The 27,145-nt window shown below is 41.3% G+C and overlaps 2 protein-coding genes across 8 annotated transcripts in view; both read right to left on the minus strand.

Moving 5' to 3' along the window:
- Positions 1-12,478, minus strand: part of vwc2 (von Willebrand factor C domain containing 2) — a 46,044-nt gene extending 33,566 nt beyond the window's left edge. The window contains 3 exon segments of the mRNA XM_061790654.1: positions 3,029-3,498; positions 3,501-3,724; positions 12,168-12,478. Coding sequence (XP_061646638.1) covers positions 3,029-3,498; positions 3,501-3,645 — 615 coding nt within the window. The 5' untranslated portion in view covers positions 3,646-3,724; positions 12,168-12,478.
- A 2,226-nt stretch (positions 12,479-14,704) lies between these two features.
- zgc:110045 (uncharacterized protein LOC664755 homolog) lies at positions 14,705-25,461 on the minus strand. Of its 7 annotated transcripts, none has more exons than XM_061790420.1 (15): positions 25,118-25,432; positions 24,186-24,226; positions 23,541-23,644; positions 22,502-22,612; positions 22,367-22,390; positions 22,243-22,275; positions 22,043-22,159; positions 21,835-21,966; positions 21,286-21,414; positions 20,435-20,524; positions 19,576-19,617; positions 19,097-19,172; positions 17,510-17,562; positions 16,261-16,430; positions 14,733-15,936 (listed from the first exon to the last, which is right to left on the minus strand). In XM_061790420.1, the coding sequence occupies exons 4-15, from the start codon at positions 22,577-22,579 to the stop codon at positions 15,576-15,578; spliced, it is 1,305 nt and encodes a 434-aa protein (XP_061646404.1). In that variant the 5' UTR covers positions 22,580-22,612; positions 23,541-23,644; positions 24,186-24,226; positions 25,118-25,432; the 3' UTR covers positions 14,733-15,575. The 7 variants fall into 7 exon arrangements, with proteins under 7 accessions (XP_061646409.1, XP_061646406.1, XP_061646407.1 ...); XM_061790424.1 differs by having other exon boundaries at positions 22,367-22,407; positions 25,118-25,431; XM_061790425.1 differs by having other exon boundaries at positions 14,705-15,108; positions 22,502-23,644; positions 25,118-25,461.
- Positions 25,462-27,145: the final 1,684 nt, after the last annotated feature.

A 27,145-nucleotide genomic window follows, 5' to 3' on the forward strand; every position in this document is an offset into this window, starting at 1 on the left:
TTGCTGTCTTACAGCACCTCTCAAGCGCCATCAGGTTGGATGGGGAGCATCGCTGCACAGCAATTTTCAGTCAGATCTCTCCAGATATGTTCGATCGGATTCAAGTCTGGGACCTGGCTGGGCCACTCAAGGACATTCACAGTTGTCCTGAAGCTACTCCTTTATTGTCTTGGCTGTGAGCTTAGGGTCGGTGTCGTGTTGGAAGGTAAACCTTTGCCCCCATCTTAGGTCCGGAGTACTCTGGAGCAGCTTTTCAACCAGTATGTCTCTGTACATTGCTGCATTCATCTTTCCCTCAATTCTGACTAGTCTCCAAGTTCCTACCGCTGAAAAACATCCCCACACCATGAGGCTACCACCACCATGCTTCACTGTTGGGACTGTATTGGACAGGTGATGAGCAGTGCCTGGTTTTCTCCACACATAGCGCTTAGAATTAAGGCCAAAAAGTTCTATCTTGGTCTCATCAGACCAGAGAATCTTATTTCTCACCATCTTGGAGTCCTTCAGGTGATTTTTAGCAAACTCCATGCGTCTTTCATGCGTCTTCCACTGAGGAGAGGCTTCCGTCGGGCCACGCAGTGATGTTTGGGTTCTTCTTTACCTCTCTCACAAAGGCTCTTCTCCCCCGATTGCTCAGTTTGGCCGGACTGTCAGCTCTCGGAAGTGTTCTGGTTGTCCCAGATGTCTAATATTTAAGGATTATGGAGGCCACTGTGCTCTCAGTTTTTCTTTTTTAATAAATCTCCAAAAATGTCAACAATTCCGGTTTTTTTTCTGTCAAGAAGGGGTGCTGTGGGTACATTAATAAGGAAAAATGAAGTTAAAGGATTTTAGCAAGTGGCTGCAATATAACGAAGAGAAAAATTTAAGGGGGTCTGAATACTTTCCGTACCCACTTTAAATTGTCCTTAGGTGTGAATGTGAGTGTGAATGGCTGTTTGTCTATATGTGCCCTGTGATTGGCTGGCAAGCAGTCCAAGGGTGTAACCCACCGCTTACCCAGAGTCAGCTGGGATAGGCTCCAGTACGCCCGTGACCCCAGTGAGGATAAGCGGTACAGAAAATGGATGGATGGAACAAGAAGAGACAGAGGGAGAAAGAAGAGGGAGTGTGTCCATGTGTGTGTGTGTGTGTGCGTGTACCTTACGTTGACAGGATGTGACGTGAAGATATGCAAATGATCAACACTGTTTTTTTAAATACTTTTTTTGTTTTTATTCTTTTTTGTCTTCATCTCACCATTAGCGACTCAAATAAATATTTACACGTACTGTAGATATTTTTTTTTAAACTACAGGGGCAGGGGGACCACGGTAATTCATTTGGGGGACACTGCCCGGGAATGATTCAACACTGCCTGAAGAGTGAGGTTTGACACATGGCCTCATTCACTAACAGCAAGTATGCACAAATATGTGCTTAAATTGTGTGTACGCATATTTGATACACAAATCTGTGATTCATCAATATTTACATTCTTGAATGTGTGCGTTACGTCCATTCTTTACTTTTGATCGGCATCCAATAACTGTGAAAGGACCTTTGTAGTAAAGTGTAGTACTGCAAGTATTGTTTTGACACACTCCAGGAGCTACCGGTATTTATTATCTTTCCGTTGATATCAGCATACAGTAACAACAACAGGCAGATATCCCATGTGCAAAAAAATATAACATTACTATAATACAAAATGTACAGAGCTGCAAAGTTACCGCTTTGCTAAAACAGTTAACAAATAGCAAGTAGCAACCCCACCCCCGCGTTGAAACGATATTTATCGTCTCTTAGTTCTTCTGAACTAGACAGAGTTTAGCCAAAAATGAAATAACACGTACTGCATGTAAACTGGGAAGTGACATATAAAACTGAAAACTAGAGAGAACGAACCGATTAATGTGTATGTAAACATTCTGAGTCCTTCCTGTACTACTGATTCACACATTCAAATTTCAGCCTTGGTTGCCACCATAATAGAGGTCATAGTTGTGAACAGACTCCACAAACAGTAACTGTAAAGTCTAAAATTGACAAAATAATGTAATCTTAGGTATAGTGAAGCGAATAAGTGAGTTTCATCATCTAAAAGGAAGACACTGTGAAAATCAAAAGGAATAGAAAGTAAAATGTCACCAGAAGTTTTTAGGCGTGTCTTTGAACAAAGTTTAAACAAAACAAGTTAAAAATTTCTTGGCTCTTGAATTGTTCCGATGGGTCTCATAGTCCAGAAAAGACTCAAACTGATTGTGTACAGATTGAAAAACATCGAGGCAGCTCCTATATTCCATGTGAAAGGCTTGTTTGGCAGTCCCTTGTGCATAATAGCATACCTTTTGTCCCATCAAGACAACGAAGGTTAATTCTGACAGCATCGCTGCTGATTGCAGAGGCTTGCAGCTCCGCATGCCACTTCACTGTGAAAAATAGAACGAGGCAGCACTTGCCAAAGAAGTTAGCAATCACGCATAGCAAACTGCCTGTTGCAAATCCCGCTGCTCGGCACAAAGGCATGCCCCCATATGATGCTTGTGTGAGAATGTTTTTTTTTTTGCTGCTTTACCTCAGCAGACGTGCCATAAAGCCGCTTTCAACATCTGTGAGCAATCTCAAGCTTCGCTTGCAGTTTAAGCAATCACAAGCATTAAAAGGGTGCTATATGGTAACTGTAACATTGTGTTAGACAAATAATTGCAGCACACACCTTATCCATGCTTTTCATAATTGTTAAGAGACTTCTAGCTTGCACTTGTAAGATTACTGCAACAGTAATAACATGAAAAGACTTTGCTGAACCTACACGTCCAAATTGAGCACAAAGAAATATTCTATTGAGAACAAAGACAAGGACTGACCTTTGCCATTATAAATCTGCCTTCATGCCTTCTTCCCCCCTTGCTTGCTGCGGGGCAGCTACTTTTAATGTAGCACTTGCCATAGACTCATTTGAACGTCAAAGGAGGTTCTGTCAGCGTTTACGTTCCACTTGGAGCATGTCATGTAAATAAGTGAATGCAGTTCATGAACTCACCTTAAACTCTTCTAGTGAAGAGTAGATCTTTCCCCGAAATTCGCAGTAGTTCTTTTTCTCCTTGCACTGCGGACAGCATTGACTTGTGTCCACTTTAATGCAGCGAGGGTGCATCCTGGGACAGTCTGGCTTGCTGCACAGAGGACCTTCATCTGTACAGAGGCAAGGGCATGTGGACGGGCCTGGGGTGAATTGGTCACCGATCGCGAATACAAAACCGCTCTCATCCATGCAGCCTTTACCCCTGTAGTCTGGGTAGGCGTACTCGTCGATGGATTCCAAGGACAGGGTGACGTCACTTGTGGGGCTTACGTTTATTTGGTTGAAGTTATCTTGCTCAGTCCACAGCTCTTGGGACTTCCCAACCTTAGATCCTCGGCTGTAGGAGCTGAGGTTAGACCTGGCGCGGCTCATGCCAGTTCTGTTTGGACCCAAAGTATCGTTGTCTTCAGGCTGCAGCTGCTTGGGGACCGCTTTTTCTCTCTGGCCTGGGTCAACACCCTTTCCAGACGTTCACGGCTAACTGGTAAGGTTGTTAAAGGATTACTCTCAGCACCGCCCATCAGGAACCAGAGAACAAAGAGAACCTCTGCTGTCATGGCAACGGAGTGCAGCATCTCTCCCCACCACCAGTGAGGTGGGAAAACACCTTGGCTCACATAGCACACTTCACATCTCAGGTGTTAGCCAGTCCATCTGGAAAGAGAAAATTAAACTGGGGTTATGTGCTCAGTATTTTGTCACTTTTCATCCCAGGTGTGGGCTTTGGAATAGAGCAACAAATTCACATGGTTTTGTTCCATCATGTCAAGCAAACACCCCAGTGAGTCTGAGGTGAGCCTGTAAGATCAGTGAATTGGGTCGTCAGGATAGGGAACATTCATAGGCCTATGTTACGAAATCAATACTGCTTGATACTGTAACAGTTCTCTGCATCAATTACTCTTGTCGGTGGCAAAGAGCAAAGACTTCAATCAAACATGCTCCTCTTAACGAAACAAATAATCTGGATCAGTTGACTTCTTAAAATGAACCCCAGGCAACTGTAGAACAAATTGATTTGAAAAAGAACATAATTCGTGTCAGGCTGCAATTGTATCAAGTAATTCAAAGTAAAGTATCTTTACTTTTTATTGTAGCCATGTCTAGAATCAAAATCCTCCTTGGAGTCTTCTATTGTGTTGTAATCACATGTAATTGCACATCACTTTAACATTACCTTTATCCAAAGTACGTTAACACATAACACCTCGGGAGGAGTTAAACCTTGGAGTAAACTGCAAACACAGCACATTTTATAAAAAGCTGCGCTCGATATTTCTATTTTTGCCTCTCGTTAAACTTGATTTACTCTGGCACTTTGAAATTCAAATGCCTGCTATGACGCTTTGCTTCGTTCGGTGGCCTACTTCCATTTATTTCCTTGCCATCGCTGAGGCCAGACAAACGCTGCCATTGTATTGATGTTAACAATTTCATACAATGACATAATTATTCTGCGTTGCCTAACTAACTTTAAAATAATCATATGTGCACTTATTCTAGCACAATTCATTGTATTGGTTCATTTGTGTACTTCAATTCTCTTTCCTACAGAGTAATAGAATGAATTTAGCGTGAGCGCAAAACTAGTACAGAATGTTTGTGACAAGATGAACGGCAGATGTTAAGACAACCTGACAACAACAACAACAACAAAATCTGACTAACTCAAACTGTGGCGCATAAGTCTTCATAGATTATGTTCCACTCAGAGGGAAAAAGAGCTGAAATTGACTGCTGGCAGCCAACGGTATTTGAGTAATGTTTCTAGCTGATTTGCTATGTTTGAGGCAGAAGCTTTTGAGTTGTAGTGGAACGGAAAGGCAGCAGAGAGACAGAAAGAGAAATGAAGAGATTAGCCCATTAGTAAAGTAACCTCACCCCAAACCACCTTAACAGCTGTTACAAGCTGTCACTTGGACACTGCACGCTGCCTTGTTGCTTCTCAAATAAACACAAACTACCGAATGTAAGCGAGCAAATGATTAATTACAGTGCGTTTTGCTTTTTCTACGGGGTATTTAAAGTTGGAAATGTAAAGATGACCATCGAACCAGAAGCAGATGTTACATTAAAAAAAAGCGATACACAGTTCTATGTCCTGGCTGCTCAGCACACAAGAGACTCACCTAGAAAAGTGCTTTTGATTTGAAGCATCTATGTGACGATTGTGGTGAATCTGAGTCCATCTGTTTGCGATGTTCAAGAAGGAGGAGCACTGAGTGAAGATGAATACCCCTACAGTATGTTAGCTTCTCATGCGAACCACCAGCGTACCTGGTGACTGGATTTTTTTTTTTTTGTGTGACAGTTAATGTTGAAAAAATGTTACGTGTGGGGGTATCAAACACATTATTTATTACCTCTCTTCATTTGTCATCACTGTTTAAAGAGTGTTTTAAACATAATCATATTTGACTGCTTACTCAAATTTTTCTTATGATAATAATCTTGAAATGTTACTTAAATCACTGCCTGTACATTTAATAAAGGTATTCTGATTGTGTCAGTTTGGGCTCTGGAACAAATCACATATTCGCAGTTCGGCATTTGCAAATTTACATATTCACAGATTTTGGGGGTGGAAGCTATCCTCCGTTATTCACTGAAACACTCACATAATCGCTATTTTTGTGCTCAGGCCAAAACAATATACAGTAAGTATTGCTTTGGTGCTGTTTTCTGGCATCTAGCTGCCAAGGGACTATGTTGAAGTTGAGGGGCTTCATTTTGACAAAAGCAGTGCTTTGCCAGCATCTTGTGGCATCTACAGGCAATAACAAACTTTTTAACATTAATTACTCATCTATTTATCATCAATTACTCATCTAACTTCTGTATTTGCAGCAAGGCACGGTCCCTCTCTCCCTGAAAAAGTGATAAACACTGTTATATTCCATGTGTTGTGTTGTGCTCCATATGTTATATTCCAAATACGATTGATCTCAATGGCACATGGTTTTTTTTAAAGACGACCGAATAGGGGTTATCCGCAACCAACTGCCGCATTCTACAAAACAAGATGAAGCACTTCCTTCCGGTTCAGGGGCCTCGTGCACAAAAGGTGCGTACGCACAAAAACGTGGCGTCCGTTCTTTTTCACGGCAAAGTTCAGATGTATCAAGAGTGGCATGACCGTGAAAATGTGCGGTGCTTCACGCCAACTGCATGGCTGGCGTACGCAGGTTTCTGCAGCTGTTGGTGCTTTGGCGACACTTAGAGGTGATGCTGGGAAACTGTTCTCATAAATCTGCGCATCAGAGAGCCATGAACAATGAGCACTGATGAACAATTCATGCCCGGCAACATTTGATTTCAACAATGCAATTGAGGCAAGGACTCAGAATTCATTTGTTAACCAGTGTATTTAATGAACCACTGATATTTGTGGACACCTATTAATTGATCAAGGCGATCATTTATGCCGCCTATGCCCTCACCATCGCTTCGTGACTCCAGCACATGCACTGAAAAAAAAGATGATTTTTTTTTGCCAGTGTGCATGTCCTCTCCTGTGTGTTAAAATAATAAATGGAGTAATCAAAAAGGAGTCAAAGTTTTTGATATCCTCTTTGATATGCTGATGTGCTTCTATTTGAATTCAAAAGATTTATTACAAATACCACACATGCAACATTTACGTATGAACCTTTATCTCACAGGGCTGAGTGTAGGTTACTGTATGAACACATTTGTTATGAGTTCTAAAAATACATGGTCCACACCATCTACTCCACACCTTGTGGAGTGATCATAGTCAGCCACATGTCCTCCCATCACCCCTGAGAGAGCAGCGTCACCCATGATCGCAGCGATTCTCTCCTCGAACGGGTGAGCCCCTCCGTGCCGGCTCTTCCGCCTTTTTTTGGCCACACTTTGGCGGTGGGCAGCTGTCCTCCGCTTCACATGCACCTTAATGTCTGACCACTTCTTTTTTAGTTCAGCGTGTGCGCGCTATTCTTTCTTCACAGCATTGACAGCCGCACACGCGCTGTCCCGTTCGCTCCTCTTCTACGTGTTGTTAACGCCGGAGGACAGCGTGCCAAAGAGGATTTTCTTGCACACCTCCACATCATTGAGCAACTTCACATTCAGAAAAAAAATATTTGTATTCTTTACCGTACTCATTTCCTTTTTTTCTGATCATGCAGAGATCGCCATCTCAGGTGCAGGGTTCATTTAAATGTGATTTGCATATTCAAATGTGGCCGTGGAAAGGGAGGAGTCGGCTACTCCAACATGTGCGCTCATTCCCACGTTGATTGGAATGTACGAAGGAAATGTGCTTGGATTCATGAGTACGCAGCGTTTCATACATCTGGATATTTTTGTGCGTACGCTGTGTTTTAGGAAGAAACCCACGTAAGTCTTTGTTCATGAGGCCCAGGTCACTGGCGGAGCCCTATGGCAGAAGACTGGACAACGCACCTGTAGAATTATTAAACGTCGGCAATGTCTTTTGTTGTATCCATGATGTCTTCAAGAGCTACCAAAGATGACCATGTATGATATTTAGGCTTTGTTCATGTTTACATACAGTATATCATGTCATATACAGTATGTACTGATAAATTATACTCTGTACAACTCCAAAGACGCCAGCAATAAAGAGAACAGTATTTTGGCAAGTTCGGGTTCAAACCATCATGTCATCAGCCCATAGTTATCGTAGTTATCCCTGCGCACAGAGGAAGTCTACTTGTTGTCCCGTTTGATCACGTCACATTCTGCATAACCCCTATCAAAGTTCAACCAGCGAAACAGAACAGATATTGATCAGCCATCATTGCAATTTTCCTTTAAAATGAACAAACCTTGAAAGTTGCACAGGCAAAAAATATCAAGCCACAATTAGGACTAGGCAGTATAATGAGTTTTCACAAAATATCAATATACAGTATTTTCTCACACAATTTTGGATGAGACAATGCTGTGTATTGTGGTATAATTTATAGACTTTACACCAATTTTATCGGGCTGATCGGTATCGGCCGATAGAGCATTTTATGCTGATCGGCTTTAATGTCATAATTCATCGATCCGATCAATGACGTCATTGATCGTCTCTGCAAAAGACATTTACTCCGCGTCGCAGCGTGCACAGTATATTTTAATCCAAACACTAGTTTATTTTTAGCCTTGTCGCGTGTCTTTTGACGTAGTACTGTAAATATCTGACGGCCAATGAAGTTATTTATAAAAAAAAATAATAATTTAAATTAAAAAAACATGTCAGTGGTGGGGCGGCACGGTGGCCGACTGGTTAGAGCGTCAGCCTCACAGTTCTGATGACTGCATCCCAAAAGCATGCATTAATTGGAGACTCTAAATTGCCCGTAGGTGTGAATGTGAGTGTGAATGGTTGTTTGTTTGTATGTGCCCTGCGATTGGCTGGCAACCAGTTCAGGGTGTACCCCGCCTCCTGCCCGATGACAGCTGGGATAGGCTCCAGCACGCCCGCGACCCTAGTGAGGAGAAGCGGCTCAGAAAATGGATGGAAGGATGGATGGATGTCAGTGGTGTGGGACAGACAACACATCTGAGACAGGCAACACGTAATGACCGGATCAAACTACAAGACAAATTTGCTCTTTCACGATTGCACTGTGAGACTACTGCAATAAAATCTTGTATTCCGATACCATCCCGTTTTTTACGATCATTGGGCTTTATCTTGTCAACTCAAATGCGACCGGATACACTCGTTACCGTGGCGACGAGTGGAGTGCGCCAACTTTATTATGAGGACAAAATGTGGGAAAACGTGTGTTGGTGGTCACTGGTGCTCAGGACAGGAGAGGATGCTCGTTTACGGCTTGCTTGAGGTATGTTCACGTACTTTTAATACGATATGGCTCACAAGTAGGCAATAAAATGTTATGTAGCCTAGCAAGCTACTGCTAGCACGAACAGTTGTACGTAAACATGCCGCCGTTCTGTCGAATCATGCTCTAAAGTTTCGGTGTGGGTGAAGTCATTTAATTAAAAATAAAGTAATTTAATTACAGTAAGTTAGCACCAATTATTTCTGTCCTGTAATGTTGGTTTGACCTGACTTATTAGAATACACGATCTGACTAGAGCAGTCTCTTATGATGTGTGCCAAAGAGCTGGCATGTGGTAGCATGTGTTAGCATCAATCCGGAAATAAAACTATAATATATATAAATAAAAATTCCTCCCACATTAAAAAAAAAAAAAAAAAAAAAAACGATTGTTAGTTTAATTAAAGGCTCTGGCTCATTCATGTTATTCTGAATGTGAATGTTTGTTTGTCGTATATGTGCCCTTTGAGTGGCTAGCGACCAATCCAGGGTCTACCCCGTCCCTTGCCAAAAGTCAGCCTGCGTGGGTTTTCTCTGGGCACTCCGGTTTCCTCCCACATCCCAAAAACATGCATGCTAGGTTATTTGAAGACTCTAAATTACCCGTAGGTGTGAATGTGAGTGCAAATGGTTGTTTGTTTCTATGTGCCCTGCGATTGGCTGGCAAGCACTTCAGGGTGTACCCCGCCTCTCGCCCGAAGATTGCTGGGATAGGCTCCAGCACGCCTGCGACCCTGGTGAGGACAAGCGGAACGGAAGATGAATGAATGAATAATGTGTGGATACATTTGGGGATTGCATTTAAGTAAAATTACATTTGATGTTAAGTTACAGCAGAGGAAGTGGTGAATATAATTATTTTTAAACCTAAAGAAAGACTGCTAACACAATAGTAAATAGAGCAAGCTTAAGATGATAGCATGGTATTGCAATTAGAGCCATACACCATTTTAACACTAAACAAATCACTTTAACATGAAGCATCAGCACTAAATGCAGGTTTATGGCTCTTGTGGCAAAAAAAGGTTTATATTTTCGTCTCCTAATAACTTAACTGAGATCATGAAGGTGATGAATGTTAAAACAAAGCAATATTAGCAGGATATCGCATAACAAAACCAGAACTGGTTTTGACTGCCTAATGATACTGAGAGCTTTTCTTTGACACAATGCCAAATTTCCAACCGATAATTTTCCACATCGTTGCTCTGCTCTGCTATTAATATTGTAAATTTGCTATTGATCCACGTGCTTTTTTTAAGAACTCTATGATCCTGATCTCCACTGACATTTGAATGCTACACTGCCTTTCTGCACAAGAAAGAATAAACCGCTTGTTTTGCAGCGTGAGCAGGTTAGTGATGTCACTTTCGATACATGTTTACAAAGTCAAAGGTCAACATATTTGTCACAGTTGAAGACCGAGCTGCAGCCACGGTGATTAATCTACGAGAGATTTAACCTGGCTGTTGGTTCATGGTTCAATGATTGTCACCATACCTGTAGTGTTGATTTATGACTCATACTGTTGCTTTCATTACCAAGCAGAGGAAACAAAGCCCATAAAGTCTTGAGAAGGAGAATTAGCTCAGGGAGAAAATTTAGCTCAAGCTTGACTAATAAGACACTACTCATTCCATTCCTATAGATTAGACTGACAAGACTTCAATAATACAAGATGTGGAGAAAAGGTTGACATGCCTCTTGCTTTATGCAATAATGTCACTGAAGGATTTTTCTTCCAGCGTAGCTTTGAGCAACTTAACCAACACATTAATGCTATAAATAGGCCCAAATAAAATGAGGCAGAGTGCTCATCTTCAGGAATTTTCCACACATGAGCTGATATACATCTCCGTTATAGTTGATTTCTAATTACGTCTGTTGCATTCTAGCAGTATTTTTTTTTTAAATGTAATCTATTACAATCATGTTTCATCCAGATGAGCCGTGCAGACATGCAGAGGAACCAATAAGCTGACAAGGCTTGGGAGCAGCCTCTTGTTTTGATTTGTATTTGGGGCTGTTCCTGTAAAAAATGCAAGGCTCACACAGGTTGCCTGGCAATGAACCTGCACAGCAAGTATCACATCCAAAATGTCTCAGTCAATAAAAGTAAAGCGATGTCCCTCTGTCACATCAAACTGGATGTCATTTAGAGGAAAAGCAGGTCCACGGGCTAGAATTAAATCAGACACACAATATGCCTGGATAGCTGTCCACACTTCACTTTTTGCACATGCTGCATCTAAACCCTTATCGCCACTGCTTCAACATCCAAACGTGCCATCTAAACACACAGGGAATGTATATAACTATTTACTTTGGGTCAATTTGTGACAAAGCACATCGCAGGGGAGGAGACATGAACAGTTAAGACAGTGTTTGCTTGTGGGCTCCAATCTGACAAGGCTAAGAAAGCATTGAATTAATGATGCCATGTTAAAAAAAATTACAGAGACAAAGGGTGGAATAATGCAGTCTAATTAGAGCAATAAGGTACACCAAAGCAAAGTATTAAGCCATCTGCCAGCGAATAATTTACTGCGGAGATGTCTAATTGAATTTGATCCTCTCACTGCAAATCTTACAAGTGACCTACATCAAAAGAAAGTTCAAGAAAACACGCAACGCAAAGGCAACCACCCTTGCGAAACTGTCATGTAACCTTTGGATCATGAGGCCTGGAATAAAGGTGAAAATGTGCTTGTGTGCACAAATCCAGCCAGGAAAAGTTTAAAAAAAAAAAAGAAGACGAAGAGAAAAGAAAAGAACTGAGTTGATATTAAAGGGCAGGGGGCGGCATGACACATCCTTTATATTTCATTTTGATGCAGCTCACCCAGAGATGTAGTGACATTTACATTTTTAGTGAGTGCAAAATGTAAGACAAACACCAGGACATAGAGCTGCGTTTTGTTTAGTTTTGTTTTTTCCCTTAAAGATCATCCCCCAGCAGTACCTACCTTAATACAATTTGAATACAGTTGCATTGTACTGTACACGAAATGTGTGTTCTACCATGCTACGACTGTATTTTCTCTTCCCATCCTTAAATTGCACATAGAACGAAGACACATGCAGCATCTATTTACAAGTGCATATAGTAGCTAGTGCATGCACCGGTAGATACTGTTTGCATATGTAATTACAGCTTACACGTTGGTTGAAAGGTAAATTAACATCATTTTAAGTGCACAGAAACATGTACTATAATTCAAAGAAGAACATAATATAAGAATTGAACTACATTGACAATGACGTGAACCTACCTGTGATCAATGTTCGGCTCCGTCAACGTTTTGGGTCACCAGTACGCAGAGTTCGGAGTGTATACAGTGTGTCGGTGAGAACCCAGACAGCAACAAATGATCAAAACAAGTGCAGACTGCTCCACTTTGTTGAAAGACGATGGTTCTCTGGGGGATGGCGGCTCGTCTTCAACTTTACTTGTCTCACAACGTGCTGCGCTCTCTGCTTGCGCTTCGGAGAGTGTGATGTTGCCCTGCTCCACGCACACACAGAGACACTTTAGTTCTCCCTCGCCAAATTATTAAATACACGGAGGCGGAGTGCCTCGGTTCCGACGTCGCGGTAAGCAACGGTGTGACCGCTAGATGGCGCAGTTTAAAAGCCTGAACCGCTGGAGGGGGGGGGGGGGGGGGGGGGGGGGGGGGGGGGGGGGAGTCAGGCGCCTGTAAGCAAAACCACGACTTGTTGTTACTTTCCGAATTAACAACATCGCTTAATTGCTCATTCAAGAATTGGAAGACCACTTTGGCACCGACGGTTTTGAAGAGGGGACCATTTATTTTGTATTTTGCGTTTAAAAATACAACAACACTAAAAAAAGAAAAAAAAAAAAATAGGGGAGAGGACTTACCCTTAGTCTACCCATAGTCGCAGATACAGTATTAGCTTGATGACATCATTTCTGCTGAGTCATGTGGCTCACTTATTTTCTCTTCCTCGAGATGGCTTAAAAGGTTTTGGTAGCAGCGTTGCATGTATGTTTAGAGCCACAACTTCAGAGGGTGATTACTACTATTTGAAATATGTCATTCATTAACCTTCCGTTCCGCTTATCCTCGCAAGGGTCGCGGGCGTGCTGGAGCCTATCCCAGCTATCGTCGGGCGAGAGGCGGGGTACACCCTGAACTGGTCGCTAGCCAATCGCAGGGCACATAGAAACAAACAACCATTCGCACTCACAATCACACCTACGGGCAATTTAGAGTCTTCAATTAACCTACTATGCATGTTTTTTGGGATATGGGAGGAAACCGGAGTGCCCGGAGAAAACCCACGCAGGCACGGGGAGAACATGCAAACTCCACACAGGCGGGGCCGGGATTTGAACCCCGGACCCCAGAACTGTGAGGCAGATGTGCTAACCAATCACTAACGTGCCGCCTATTTGAAATATGTCTGTGATAAAATAAAATGTTTTGACATATCAACAAAATCATGTATAAAAACTGATTTAAAATATTGTATCTCTTATATATGATCTGTAAATTGGTCGTCAAGAGAGCAACAAGTCATTTTAGGAGTGATTAAAAGCTATTTGGTATTTTAAATAACAGTTAGGAATCACGACATGGCTTTCATTTGGGCCCCTCCATGTTAATGCTGCAAATTGAAAATATTGTTCTCCAGGGTGCCTGTCAGTCAAGGACACTTAGAATCGTCATCCCTTTTTCATCCTTACTGTGGCCCTGCGCTGACATTGTCACTTTCACACATCTGCTTGTCCGTTTGCAGATGCCATGCCGATGTGCTGTACATCAACCGCAATAAACTGCTTTGATAGTTTCTGTATAAAAGACAGAGGCAGATATATTCTGATTCAGAGTTTCATAATTTTGAGGTATCTTTGTGTAAAATATGCTATTGTTTTCAACACAACAGGGTGGGAGAATATCAAGCGAGAAACCTCACGCACCTGTCTGGCCATTTCAGCATTTACCATTTACACAGGCATCCCACCATTGTTACAATGTAACAAAACAGTACAATAAAATACTTTATTTTTATTTTAAAAAGACCACTCTATTCTCTTCAGTTGAAGACGGAAATAAGTATTGTGGCATCGGAGGTTGACTGTGATGCAACTCACTCTCTGCTCTGAACTCACATCAGCATACACACAGCGGCTCTCTCTGCTCTTACACCTTGCCTGAGGTTGAATGTCATTCTTCACTGTCATTATATTTTGGCCCCCATTAACTATTGATCATCTGCACTTCAACATTTATTCCCAGCTAAATGGCCCATCCAGTCAGAAGGGTCAAGGTTGCGACGGAGCATTGGGCACACAGAGCAGTAACTACACTACACTATCAGCCTGTTAGCACGACAGTATACACTTGGGTGATTAACATTTTCTGTTTTTAGGTTCAGAATTTTGCTGCACCTTGTGCTGAATATTTAATAGGCTATATTATGCATTTCCTTCCTGTTCACCTGGGATTTGCAAGTATGTTTACTATCAAATGTCTGCATCCAAAATGCCCCAATTTATGATTTGACAGGACAAAAACATTCATCCATCCATCCATCCATCATGTTCTTTTTTGGGTCAACTGAAAGTATGTAGCATAGGTTTGGACAAATTATACCACCAGGCACTCTATCAATAAATAGTATTTTATTTGAAAATAGGATTAAGACTCTCTAGATATTTATTTAAATTAAGGCCAGGTCATCTTTTTTCCTATTTGGTCCTAATTTCAATACAATAAAAACTCAAAGTCATTTAAGAGTAAACAATGAATGAACCTTCCAACTTATTATGGAGTCATTTGCATAATAAACCATTTGCATAATAGACCATTCTAATTCCGCTGATAAAAAACAACCATCTTTTATTAACAAAAGGTCACATTTATTCCAAATCCATATCATAAACATCAAGCATTACAAAATTGCAATGTTTCAGCACAGACCATCATCAAGAACGCATGAAAAAAAATGTTTCACAATAACTGTACTGCGTCAGTTTCTGACGTAAATGGTTAATCGGTTGTGATGGAGATTTAACAAAAACAAGCAGAAACAAGAAATGAGTTGTTTGGACCAGTCCTGCTCTACAGGATTACTGTGCAGAGTGAAATCCACTAGAATCCAGTGTGGCTTTAGAATAATCCCATCAGAACTGCAACAGTGCCACGCTACTACAGAACACCCAAGCCTGTGAGCCCTGATGAGAGCCTATAGTGAAGGAACGTGGGGAAATATGACAGAGAAATTAAGCAATCCTTCTTAATTATACTAAGCACAACCACTTCTATTGTACATAACAAACCATTTACCAGCCTGCTGCCTACAGAAATTCTCTATCAAAAAGAGGTCCAGGTACACAGAAAGTAAACATTGCATAATAAGAAGCAAATCTCCTAGAGTAAGTCTTCATATAAAGCTCTGTGACATGAAGCCATAAGAAATGTGTGCTTTTTCCTGGGTTCAAAGCAAGCCTGAGTTCGTACATTGCATATTATGCAATTGATACTGAGTTAATATGCACCTCTGCCGCCTTCTTCAATAATGATAAGTAAGCTCTCCTGATTAATGGAAAGCAAGTGCTACATTTGTAAACCTTGCATATTTTGTGTCAGCAAATGACACATTCACCATGATTTTCTAATTCAATTAGACAGGAATGTCCAAGAAAAGAGGACTCAATATGGAGCAAACTTTTGTCGATCAGATTTTTTGATGCCAGACGATGATATTTTTGTAGTGTAAGGGGCTAAACCCTGAGTTAGGCTGGTAGCGGCTGCTGGGTGGACAGCCAGAACGGGAAGTGTTTTCATGCCAAGCAGGCTGGAAACAGGGACGGCATAGTGGGAATTTTGGATGGCCTGCAAGGTTGCGGGAGAGTGGACGTTAATGTTGGTGGGAGCTGGGGTGGTGGCCGCCAGAACGGCTAGAGAGGTAGCAGCATTGGAGGCGGTGGAAGCAGACTGAGCGTAGCTCATGTTGAGGTCAACTGGGGTCGCAGCCGAAGCAGCCTGCATGGTGTATTTAGCCATCTCTAAGCTGCACGCCGTGATGTTGGAGGGGATGTTGAGACGGTGTGAAGTTAAGAGAAGACAATGGAACGTGAAGGGACAGAAAGTGGGTAAAACAACAGAGGAGGGAAGAGAGAGGATAAAACATAAGAGTCAGAGTAGCAATGTGTTAAAAAGCAGAGGCAATCAGGATGTTTTATGTAGAGTCAAGAGGCTGGAGCAGTTAGCTGCAACAAATTCAACCACACCTTGACCACAATTATTCTCCCCTCACACAAACGCTTGGTGGGCTGTCATGTCAGAGTGCATTGTGCTGCCCTGCTTTAAATGGCAGCTGTGCATCATGTCTTACCTGGCGCTGATGAGGTATTGGGCAACGCTGATGCTTGCCGGTGAGCCTGTGATCGTGACTTGGCGCACAGCCGAGCCATCGGTGGCACTGGCAATTTTGATGTGAGCTCCCGAGACCTGGCGAATTTCATTGATCTTGCTGCCTTGTCTTCCAATTATGCAGCCAATAAACTAGGAGAGCAGAAAAGGAAATAATGTAAATTGCAAAAGAGCTCATGTTTCTCCCCTTCACAGAAATACAGTAATATCACAGGGGAGCAACAACAATAACAACAAAGCACCACAGGAAATTGTTCAGAGGAATGGATTCCCAGAAGTTAGCTCAAGTTGTGGGAAGAGATTACAGCTCACTTTTAGAAATAATGCAAAATTTGAGAGCTCTTCCCAAACCTCCACAAATAAACACAAGCTAATAGTGCGTAACAATATTGAAGGGGTGTCGCATATGTGTCCATCTGTTTGTTAATTAACAGGCTACATTATGGTTTTGAGGATTGATGGGTTGATTGATGCCATAGGGCATAGGAACATGAAGTAGTGAAACTAAGTCCTTGTATCTGCAGTTTTATCCAAACCCGCACAAACTTAATGGGTTCTTCCTTGTCCCATTTACCAACACTCAATAAAGTTTTGTAGAAATCAGTTTTGTATTTTTTTTTCTCACTATTTACTGTTGTACTGTGTGAAAAAGAGTGCAAAAGGTCATTAAAACAACAATACTGAGTGATGGCCTGAGACATGCATGTTACTATCAATTTAATAATTTTATAAACCTTGCTAGCACATCTGCGTCACAGTTCTGGGGACCGGGGTTCAAATCCCGGCCCCGCCTGTGTGGAGTTTGCATGTTCTCCCCGTGCCTGGGTGGGTTTTCTCCGGGCACTCCGGTTTCCTCCCACATCGCAAAAATATGCACGGTAGGTTAATTGGCAACTACATTGCCCGTAAGTGTGACTGTGAGTGCGAATGGTTGTTTGTTTATATGTGCCCTGCGATTAGCTGGCGACCAGTTTAGGGTGTACCCCGCCTCTCGCTCTCGATAGCCGCGATAGGCTCCAGCACGCACAGAAAATGGATGGATGGATGGATGGTTGAATTAAGGAAGCGAGGATACAGTTCTTCCATCAAATTACTGGTGCCCAAACATTGCTCATCAAAGATGGCCACCAAGAGGGTTAATGAAGTATACAACATTCAGATTGTTGGGGTGGATTTTAGTACTGCCACAACACAAACGACGAGACACTTACATCATTAGGTATTGCCAGCTCCTGTGAACTTGTGGGGGCGGACGCATCCAATCCTGCAAAGTAGGACACAGAATGCTCACAACCGCATGGCACTAATGGGTTCCACTTCTATGATATCACAATTTGACCTACTTTTAGTAGTTATTACTTTTGATAACATGAGAGTAGTAAAAATAATGTTTTTAGGAACTTGTGTACTATACAATACAAACATATTTAACACCCATTCCAGCCACATATTTCAGACTGCTACAGTTCTAATGCTATATTGTCATATTTGACTTATATTACATCAGTCCAAGTCTATGTGGTGCAGGTTCAGTTAGTTGTGGCAGACTGCTTGAAAATGTGGGTTGATGATATCAGGGACAGTCTGGCCCAAGATAATGTTAGATTTTGAGGGGAGATATTTCTGGGTGGGAAAGGTGCAGGGTCAAGAGATTGGGATTTGTTTAGAGAGCGAAATTGGGCAAATGGATTTACATTTTCAGAGGATTTGAGAAATAGGGATAAATGGTTAAATATTCACAAATTTGTAAATATTACTGTCATCTTCACATTTCCCTCTTTGAGAACTTGCTTGAACTATATGGACAAAAGTATTTAGATATGCCTCATTGAATGTATTCATTTATCAGGGGTTGGGCAGAAATCACCTCTGAAACAAGTCTATAATTCTCCATTTGTGGGAACAGTTTGGAGAATTGCCTTTAAAACTTTTCCATCATGAGTGTGTCCCACTAAAAAAATGAAGGTCGACAAAGGAAGAATTGTGGAAGAATTTGAGAAACTTGACCTAAACTCCATCAAAAACCTTTGTGAGACACATAGCTTGTGCGTCAGCAGATCTGGACAACCAATATTCATAACCCCTAACCTCATAAAGCTTCCTTTAGATCAGTGATTCGCAAACTGTGGTACACGTACCACAAGTGGTACATGGGCTCCCTCTAGTGGTATGCAAAACAATCACCGCCAAAGTACAGTTCAGTTGTATTTAACTTTTTAGTACAATATATATCATATTTAAGACTTTTCTTGTTTTATTAACTTTTAGTGAGCAAAATTTTTCAACTTTATGTGCAATGTATTTAATTGAGTCATAAGCACAAAGTTATTGCTTTCATACTGCATAATTATATTAAATATACCTTTTCGGAATAAAACCTCTCTCTCTCTCTCTCTCTCTCGGTTTTAACGAACACTTGGTCCTGCTATGCTACTGTATTAATATTGGTCATGATGGTCAAAAATCTTGGAGGAAGTCTATCCACAAAAGTACTGCTAATCAGGGACCAACTCCCAATGATTAATTCTATTGTTTCCCTCTATTGACTTTTGTCTATAAAGTCTACATGCTATCCACACACTAACCGACTTTGCAGGTTTCACATTTTGTTTTGATCGCCACTTGTGCTTTGTGAGAAGTAGCCACTAACAATTAAGCCGAGAAAGGGAATGACCTCTGAGAGAATGGAGGCCTCTCTGATACTCTCTAATGTGACCAGGGTTGTTCGATGTTGTGATTGGAAGAGGAGTGATGACAGAGGGATTGATGGTCTTCCCTGGGGAGCCGTGGGTACGTACCAGGGAAGGTAGGGTTGCTCTGCCCAAGGGAAGGGAGGGGAATATGCTGCATAGCCAACTGGTGAAGCTTGGTCAACTGCAGGGTAGGAAGGAAGTTAGAGCTAACCAATCAAACTGGATTATTTCAGAGGAGTTGACAGCTACAATACAGAGACAATCTGAAGTTCACAAACATCACAGATAGTGTCAGTGAGAAGATTCGTTTCCTTCACAAAGCATGCTGGATTCTCACGGAAGTAGTCTGAAAATAGAGTCACATCTCTGGCTACAAAACTACAACTTGATCATGAAGGGACTACATTTAAACTTTGATTTCAATCAGAGCATGCTGCTAATTGGTGTTAGTGTTAGTAATGTTGACAAATCAGAGTTTCATTGATGCTGAGAAGGGGTTAAGAAAAGGGATCATTGGGACTGGTGGGAGTGGGCAGAGTTGTACAGAAAAAGGAGGAGTCCGTCATTGAAATGAACACACTTACATCATGATGAGCAAAAGCATATTGCCCTGGAAGTGCAAATGCCTGGATGGTACAAGAGAAGAGATGTGATTATGTGTCATTTGACATACAAATTGACTTATGAGCATGAAAAGTAAACTCAGCCATTGAGTGCTTTATTGAGAATCCATTCCCTTGCTTTTTCCATAGTCAATCGCTGTAATGGGTTTGATGGAATTTCATCTAAATGTCAGCTGATGTTTTTCTCCTATTTTGACCATGCCAGAAATTCAATAACAGATGTCTGATTAAAAAAAAAAAAAAAAGCAGTCTGTGCCAAATCCAGGACACTGGCAAGCCAGGAAAACATCAGCTTGAGTCACGATATCGTTTATGTTTCACACTGCAGGGAATTAATAATGTAAATGGGTATCATTTATATTCCTCACACATTGGCTATATTGTTGAATATGTTTTAATCATTACATATTACCCCAATTAATGCTTATGTTTGTGCAATATGAAAGGTGATATTGCTGTTCGACAACAGATATCTCTGCTTCTAGTGTCAAAACAAACTGACGGTTGAGACAGAAAAAGGGGTTCCAGAGTAGTTTTTTATTAGGCTGACAGGGTAAAATACTTTAAGATATTTTATTGATCAAATTCAAGGTACAGACCTTTTTATAGCTAAAGACATCTCGATTCATGTTTGTTATGAGTTATATGTGCATTCATTTATAGTTAAACTGTATGTCCATGGCATAATGTATTTTTGTACATTAGTGTGTCAGGAAGGAATTTTAAATGTTAAGTTTGGAGAAACCCTGGCCTAAAAATCAACATTTAAACTCTTCTGTTTTTGCAAAAAGGCAAACATGACATATACATGGAAACTTACTGGTGCGGAGTGCTGTTGTGCTAACACTGCATGGGCTCCAGCAAGTATGGCCTTTGGGCGGTAGGGAATAGTTGCTCCTTTTGGAGGACACTAGAGACAAAGTCATGAAAACCAAATAATCTGAGAACTCTTACTAAAATTGATACATTTTACATCACTTATATCCCTCGCTGAATCTTTTAATAGCTGTTTAATCGGTTGAGAAGGTTACCTTGCATGCCACAGATGAAATAAACTCTTAATTTACAACACTTTTCATTTTTCTAGGATGAGGGTAATAGTGCTCTTGCCACAGGGTTGGGAAGAGGTATACATTAATTTTCCCAACTGCTTAACTCTGAAAATACAAATTATTCTGTCATATTTAGTAAAAAAAAAAAAAAGCTACTGTGATAATGCTTCATCATATTATGCGACAATAACCCAGCTAATTGATAGCAGCTTCATGAATGCAAAGGTGAGTAGATTTAAAGGTTATGAAGTAGCTAATTAATTTCGTGTGGTTACGGAAATGATCACTTCAGAAATAATAGCTTAATGGTTGAAAAGTTGTCTTTGTAAAAATTCCACCAAAGCGTTCGACAAACAGAAAAATTTATATGCATAATATATAGTATAATAAAATACTGTATCGTAATACTACTACTAGTGGAAGTGTCGACACATTTGAAATGTATTGTAATGGATGGCATAATGTAAGGGGTACAGGTGATTCTGTATGTCATTGGATATGACCTACAGTGTGCTTAATGTCTCAACCTCAATGCAAAGCTTTTTCCAGAACACAAAACAAATTTGAAAAAAACCTGTGTCTAAACATAGATCATGAAGAGCGGTTTGACAGTACTTACCTCCAGCATGATGGAGCAGATGTGTCTTACACACTGAGTGATGGCCTGTGGAGTGCCAGATATTGTGACAGCCCTCTCGGTCGAATCCGGCAGCATGTCTCCTGCCACCTGAACCTGGGCGCCTGTGGTCTTGACATCGCAAGACAACAGAGCAAAATGGCTACTTATTGCCAGAAAGAGCACACCATCACCCAAAATTGAAATGCAGTCTCAAGCACCTGCAGCTTTACCCTGATAAAAGACGGACATGCAAAGAGCAGCTGCAAGCCAAATAGAAACGTGGGCACTAATATTTAAAGAGGTGCACATAAATAATCTACAGGCAAATGGGTATAAAACATCTGTACAAGCTCAGTCATTCCGATTCTTATGTGCAGCTGCCAATGCAATTCTACAAAATGTATGGAGAGGAAAAACATGGAGGCTTGATTGAAAGTGTTTGATAATTGAAGACACTTGATGCCTGAACATCAAGTAAAAAGTGGTCTCCTCTTATTCGTATGCAAACAACTTCCTGGCAGAAAACTGCAGAAACGCAAGGCCTCCCACCTCTCGGATCTCTTTGATCTTAGATCCTCCTTTTCCAATCAGCGAGCCACATTGGCTCCCTGGGAAAACCAAGCGAAGTGTCACCGGCGGATTGCTAGTCACGTTGCTGTTTGCCATTGCCGCCGTTATATCCTGAGGGAAAGATCAACAATGCATTGCTGATATTAGCACAAATTTTAGTCAATATAAGGATGTCAGCAATACTGACCTCCTCAAACTTTTGTGCAATCATGGAGAAAGCTCTGAAGATTCCCTCTGTGGGTCCTGTGATGGTTACTATCCTCTCGGGAGACGATCCCTCTGATATGTTGATGCGAGCGCGACTCTGCGAAAAAAATATCCAATCTAATTTCTATGTGGTTTCAGACCTGTGAGAACATGCCGAGTTACACTTTGTTTACTTCTTACCTCCTCTCTCATTTTCTTCACTGTTTCCCCTTTCTAGAAGAAAATACAGTGGAATCACCGATTACAATTATCTTAAACATGGCTTTGACACAAGGAAGGATGATTCATTTTTAAATTAACCTACCTTTCCAATTATACTGCCAACTTCCTGAAATGAAAAGAAACCTTAAATAACAGCAATAACAGGCAACAACAAAGCAGGTATTATGAAAACAATACTACAGCGAATTAATTCCACTATTCCACATTGGTCAATTACCTTTCCATGCATCAACAGCCTCAGTGTCAGTGTAACATTCAGGCTCCCATCTGAGGCCATTTCTTCCCTCTCAGACATGCCCTGTGTTTTCACAACTTTTATGTAAATACTCTGCAAATGAATAAAAACAGTTTAGACAAGAGATCTACCACGATTCCAGGTGCTTCAAGGACATCTATAACGTAGATGGATAGTTAATGGAGACGTTGTTGTCATCACTTTCACTGCTGAATGCCCTTTTATTATTGTAAAGTTGCTGCTGCCTGGGGGATACCAGAAACATATCATTTGCCACTGTGACTTCTTGGAAGAATGCCTTCAGATTATCCATTTTCTGTACTGCTTATCCTCACTAGGGTCGCGGGCGAGCTGGAGCCTAACCCAGCTATCTTCGGGCGAGAGGCGGGTACACCCTGAACTGGTCGCCAGCCAATCGCAGGGCACATAGAAACAAACACCCATTCACACTCACATTCACACCTACAGGAAATTTAGAGTCTTCAATCAACCTACCACGCATATTTTGGGGATGTGGGAGGAAACTGGAGTACCCGCAGAAAACTCACACAGGCACGGGGAGAACATGCAAACTCCACACAGGCGGGGCCGGGATTTGAACCCCGGTCCTGTGAGGCAGATGGGCTAACCAATCAACCACCGTGCCGCCGCCTTCAGATTAAAAGTGCTGAAAAAGGAATATCGTAATAATGTAGTAGCGATGGCTTTTATAACAAAATCCTTGAACGCATCATCATTGCATAAATCTCCAGCAGAAATAAAACTGATTTATATCTGTAAAGATGTTCAGAATCACATCAGGGCACTGAGACTGGACCAGTGAGGTTTTTCTCCTGATCCTGTGGTTGTGAGTGGAAGGAAGATAAGCCTATCACGAGGTGCAATCTTCACATGGGACTGAGTCTTTGGTTCCGGCTTAACACAAGATGTGTGACTCCCTTGGATATGATAACACACAAAGGATGCCACTGTGGAGAGCTCAATCAAGTGATATGTGTGTGAAGGTCTCCAATGTACTGACCCACAATTTCAGCTCGGAAGACACTGTGAATTCAATCTTTGTTGTCTATGCAGAACAAATGAAGAATGTGTGGAGGCATTCTGTGTCAGAAGAGAGGCTCATTGCTAATAACACAGAGACAGAGAAATAACAAAAAATTTAACCACATTAAATGACAATATTTTGAGAGTAAGAAAGTTATACTTTTTATCTTAGAAAAAGAGAAACCACGAAGTGTTCTTGGAGCATGCAGACCTCCCCTACAATACAGGCTATAATGTCTGACACGTGGAAGACAATTGCACTTTTTATGTAAACCGTAGCCTCCTTGGCAACAGTATGATCAAATTCAATGAACAGAACTTCCTATTTGTATTTCAGTGCGAGTTTTGTGGGCTGGGGCTGGGGTGGGGGGGGTGGGGTTCTGTCGCATGAAGCCTCATGTAAACCCTGTTGGCTCAAGCAAATGTACAGTAGATTGATTCCCTGAGACCCCAGGAAGGTAAAAAGGGGACGAGAGCATGGCTACATGCTATTGGTGCATGCCCATGAGCTGTTACTTGTTAATCCAGATTCATCTGATCCTACAGCAGGATTTTGTGTACACAATTACATTTGTAATACATGACCGTTGACCCGCCCGCAGATCCCTGTTCGGATACTTACATTAACCAATGAATGATGAACTCCTTGCTGCCATTCTAAACCTAATAGAAAACCAAAGAAATTAGAGGAGCGTTTACCTTAATCTTAATGCAATTTCCAGAATTAAATACGATGATGATTTGATAATGAGTTGTTGTTGTGCTTATTATGACTCAATTACCAAATCCAAGTAATGCCTTTGAGGTTGTTTGGATCCTAACAATGAAGATTTATTTTCTCTCCTCTGTGTATTATTATAAATTTACATTGACAACATCAACAAAACAGCAACATCTCTTCCTAATCCTATAGCCCAGGATTTGTTTAGTTAATGCTAATACCCTTTTGACCCATTTCTGTCACCTCTAGTATGTCAGCGCCTACTCAAGACCTCTGAACAAAACACTGGCGTACAATGGCGGCCACAGAGTATACATCATAATAAACACAATTAAAACAGCATATTAATCATTCAGGCAGGTGAAACCCCTTACATGGATTTCTTTATGGTTTTTAAACATGGTAATGAGCAGGTAAATTAATTTCGTATCGAAAACAAGAATGCTTCATTTTTATTTATTTTTTTAATCAAGTGCATTTTGGAGGAGCATAGAAACCAATGCTTACCACAACTTAATGTGCCAGTAACATTTACTGTATGTTACAACTGCAGTATAATATCTTGAATCAGTTTATTAGGCACTGCTCAAATCCAATTAAAGTAAATTTAATGCACCAAACTAAAGGGAAACAGCCATCTTAAGTAATTTCAACTCATTAATGGAAATCAGGAGTTGTATGTAGGTAAAAAGATGCTCATTCTTTCATTGCCATCATTACAGTTCTCTGCAACACTGCTGGCTGTCCAGAGTAGACGGTGAACACCCTACCTCTTGTAATTGTATCTCTGGATGGAGGTCTAATGAAACAAGAAAAAAAAAAAATGTACTGACCTTATTTGCAAACCATTCACTCCTCTCCTTTATATCGGGCAGCTCCTAATGGAATAACCTCTTAGTTTGTTGTCCGTGTTCAGTGTTTACTTCCTTTGTTTTCAGTTATCAACAGAGTGGACAGATGGCTCTCTGTGCCCTTAGACCAGCTAGAGTGGAGGCTGGCTTTGCTATTAGTCCCTCAGCTTAGCCCAAGATAAGCCCCTACACAGGGCAAGTGAACCCACATCTCTTGCTTAATTCTCCCCGTCCCTGCCACCAAAGAGGCGTTCCTTCACACGAAGATCCACAGGCTGAAGAGGCCTAAGGGCAGGGCAAAGAGTCTCATGTGCTGGCCACTGTCCAGCCACAGATAGCACTGGCTGCAGTAAGGGCCACCACAAAATAGGAAAATCCTTTTATTAAAAGGAAAAATATTGATAAATATATGGAAAAAAAAACAGACATACAATGATGCAGTTTACCGATGTTGTAAAGTACATTTTCAAGGTTAAAAGAAAAAATCTAGTATGAAATTGGTTTGTTGTAGTTGGAGCCCAACTAATTGAGGGCTGGAAAGGACAATGTGGCGTTGGAGGTATTTAGTGATGTTAAGCACAATGTCATCGTGGGGTGCTTCCCCCCTCTCTCTGCCTTGCCCTCCCCCACACCAAGCCCCTCTGCCCTAGAAATGAGGCCAGACTAGATACAATACAGCCGTTCTGCACAGAAAAATGTATTCAGCTGAGCTTCAAAATTGCGAGGGAAGTGAATCAGTGAAGCATAAGTGGCATATTTAATTACTATTCACTGTGTTGCACGGAAACAATGATGGCTGCTGTGAGCCTCATGGCTCTCTTTTAGACATCTGAGCACTGCTCAGTTCGCAGTTCAATACAACTCCCCAGTAGTTCCTTTACAAATACAATTGTTTAATTTCATCAGGAGAAGAAAAGGCGTATGTATCTTCAGTGATTTACTCTGAGAAATTAAAATGAAAAGGAAAAGAAAGAAGGTCAATAAAAGTTCATTCTTTGATTCTACAAAGAGTTATATTGCTCTTCATTTGAAATGATAAGACATTGCAATTGCACGTCACTTGTGACTAATACCCCCTTCTGTGCTGATACTTCTGTTGAGGTTGGGATTATGTATGTAATGAGATTATTGTGGAGGGATTACTTAAAATTTGTTAGTGTAACTAGTTCCAGTTAGATTTAAAGACATGCAGTATACACCCTAAACAAATGCTGACTCCCCTTAGGTCAGATAAAATAACATTGTAAGCCACTTTGTCTTTTATGAACCTATTGCTTCTTTGAGGATTAAAACCATCATAGAGGACTGTATATTAATTTGTGCCATTTCTTATTATGAGAGTGTAATCCGTTAAATTTTACTAAATTAATCGTCTTGGCACTTTATTTGAACATGAAAATAACTCTTCTCGCTTTTGGATGAATGGAAAATATTGTTGTGATGTATATTTATATTTCCATTTATTTTCTTTTTACTGCTTATCCTTACTAAAAATACATAAATGTTGGACATGTTCATTGGTCAAATTTTTTTAGCTCCTGCTGGAAAGCAAACATCCATTCTCTGAGCCGCTTATCATCACAAGGGTCGCGGGAGTGCTGGAGCCTGTCCCAGCTATCATCGGGCAGGAGGCGGGGTACACCCTCAACTGGTTCCCAGCCAATCGCAGGGCACATATAAACAAACAACCATTCGCACTCACATTCACACCTACGGGCAATTTTAGAGTCTTCAATTAACCCACCACACATGTTTTTGGGATGAGGGAGGAAATCGGAGTACCCAGAGAAAACCCACACAGGCACAGGGAGAACGTGCAAACGCCACACAGGCGGGGCCGGGAATTGAACCCTGATCCTCAGAACTGTGAGGCAGACGCTCTAACCAGTCAATCAGCGTGCCGCCGGAAAGCAAACATCCATCCATCCATTTTCTGAGCCGCTTCTCCTCACTATGGTCGCAGGCGTGCTGGAGCCTGTCCCAGCTATCATCGGGCAGGAGGCGCGGTAC

The sequence above is a fragment of the Phyllopteryx taeniolatus genome, chromosome 11 (genome assembly GCF_024500385.1).
Source record: "Phyllopteryx taeniolatus isolate TA_2022b chromosome 11, UOR_Ptae_1.2, whole genome shotgun sequence".
Classification (NCBI taxonomy): domain Eukaryota; kingdom Metazoa; phylum Chordata; class Actinopteri; order Syngnathiformes; family Syngnathidae; genus Phyllopteryx; species Phyllopteryx taeniolatus.

What these genes read in the sequence shown, in the direction of transcription:
- zgc:110045 (XM_061790423.1), bottom strand. Translation starts at nt 22,579, where the DNA reads ATGTCTGAGAGGGAAGAAATGGCCTCAGATGGGAGCCTGAATGTTACA. An exon ending in CACAACAGCACTCCGCACCA is followed by an intron (nt 19,618 to 20,434) that starts GTAAGTTTCCAT and finishes TGTACCATCCAG; the next exon opens with GCATTTGCACTTCCAGGGCA. An exon ending in AGCTGGCAATACCTAATGAT is followed by an intron (nt 16,431 to 17,509) that starts GTAAGTGTCTCG and finishes CTGCTCTCCTAG; the next exon opens with TTTATTGGCTGCATAATTGG.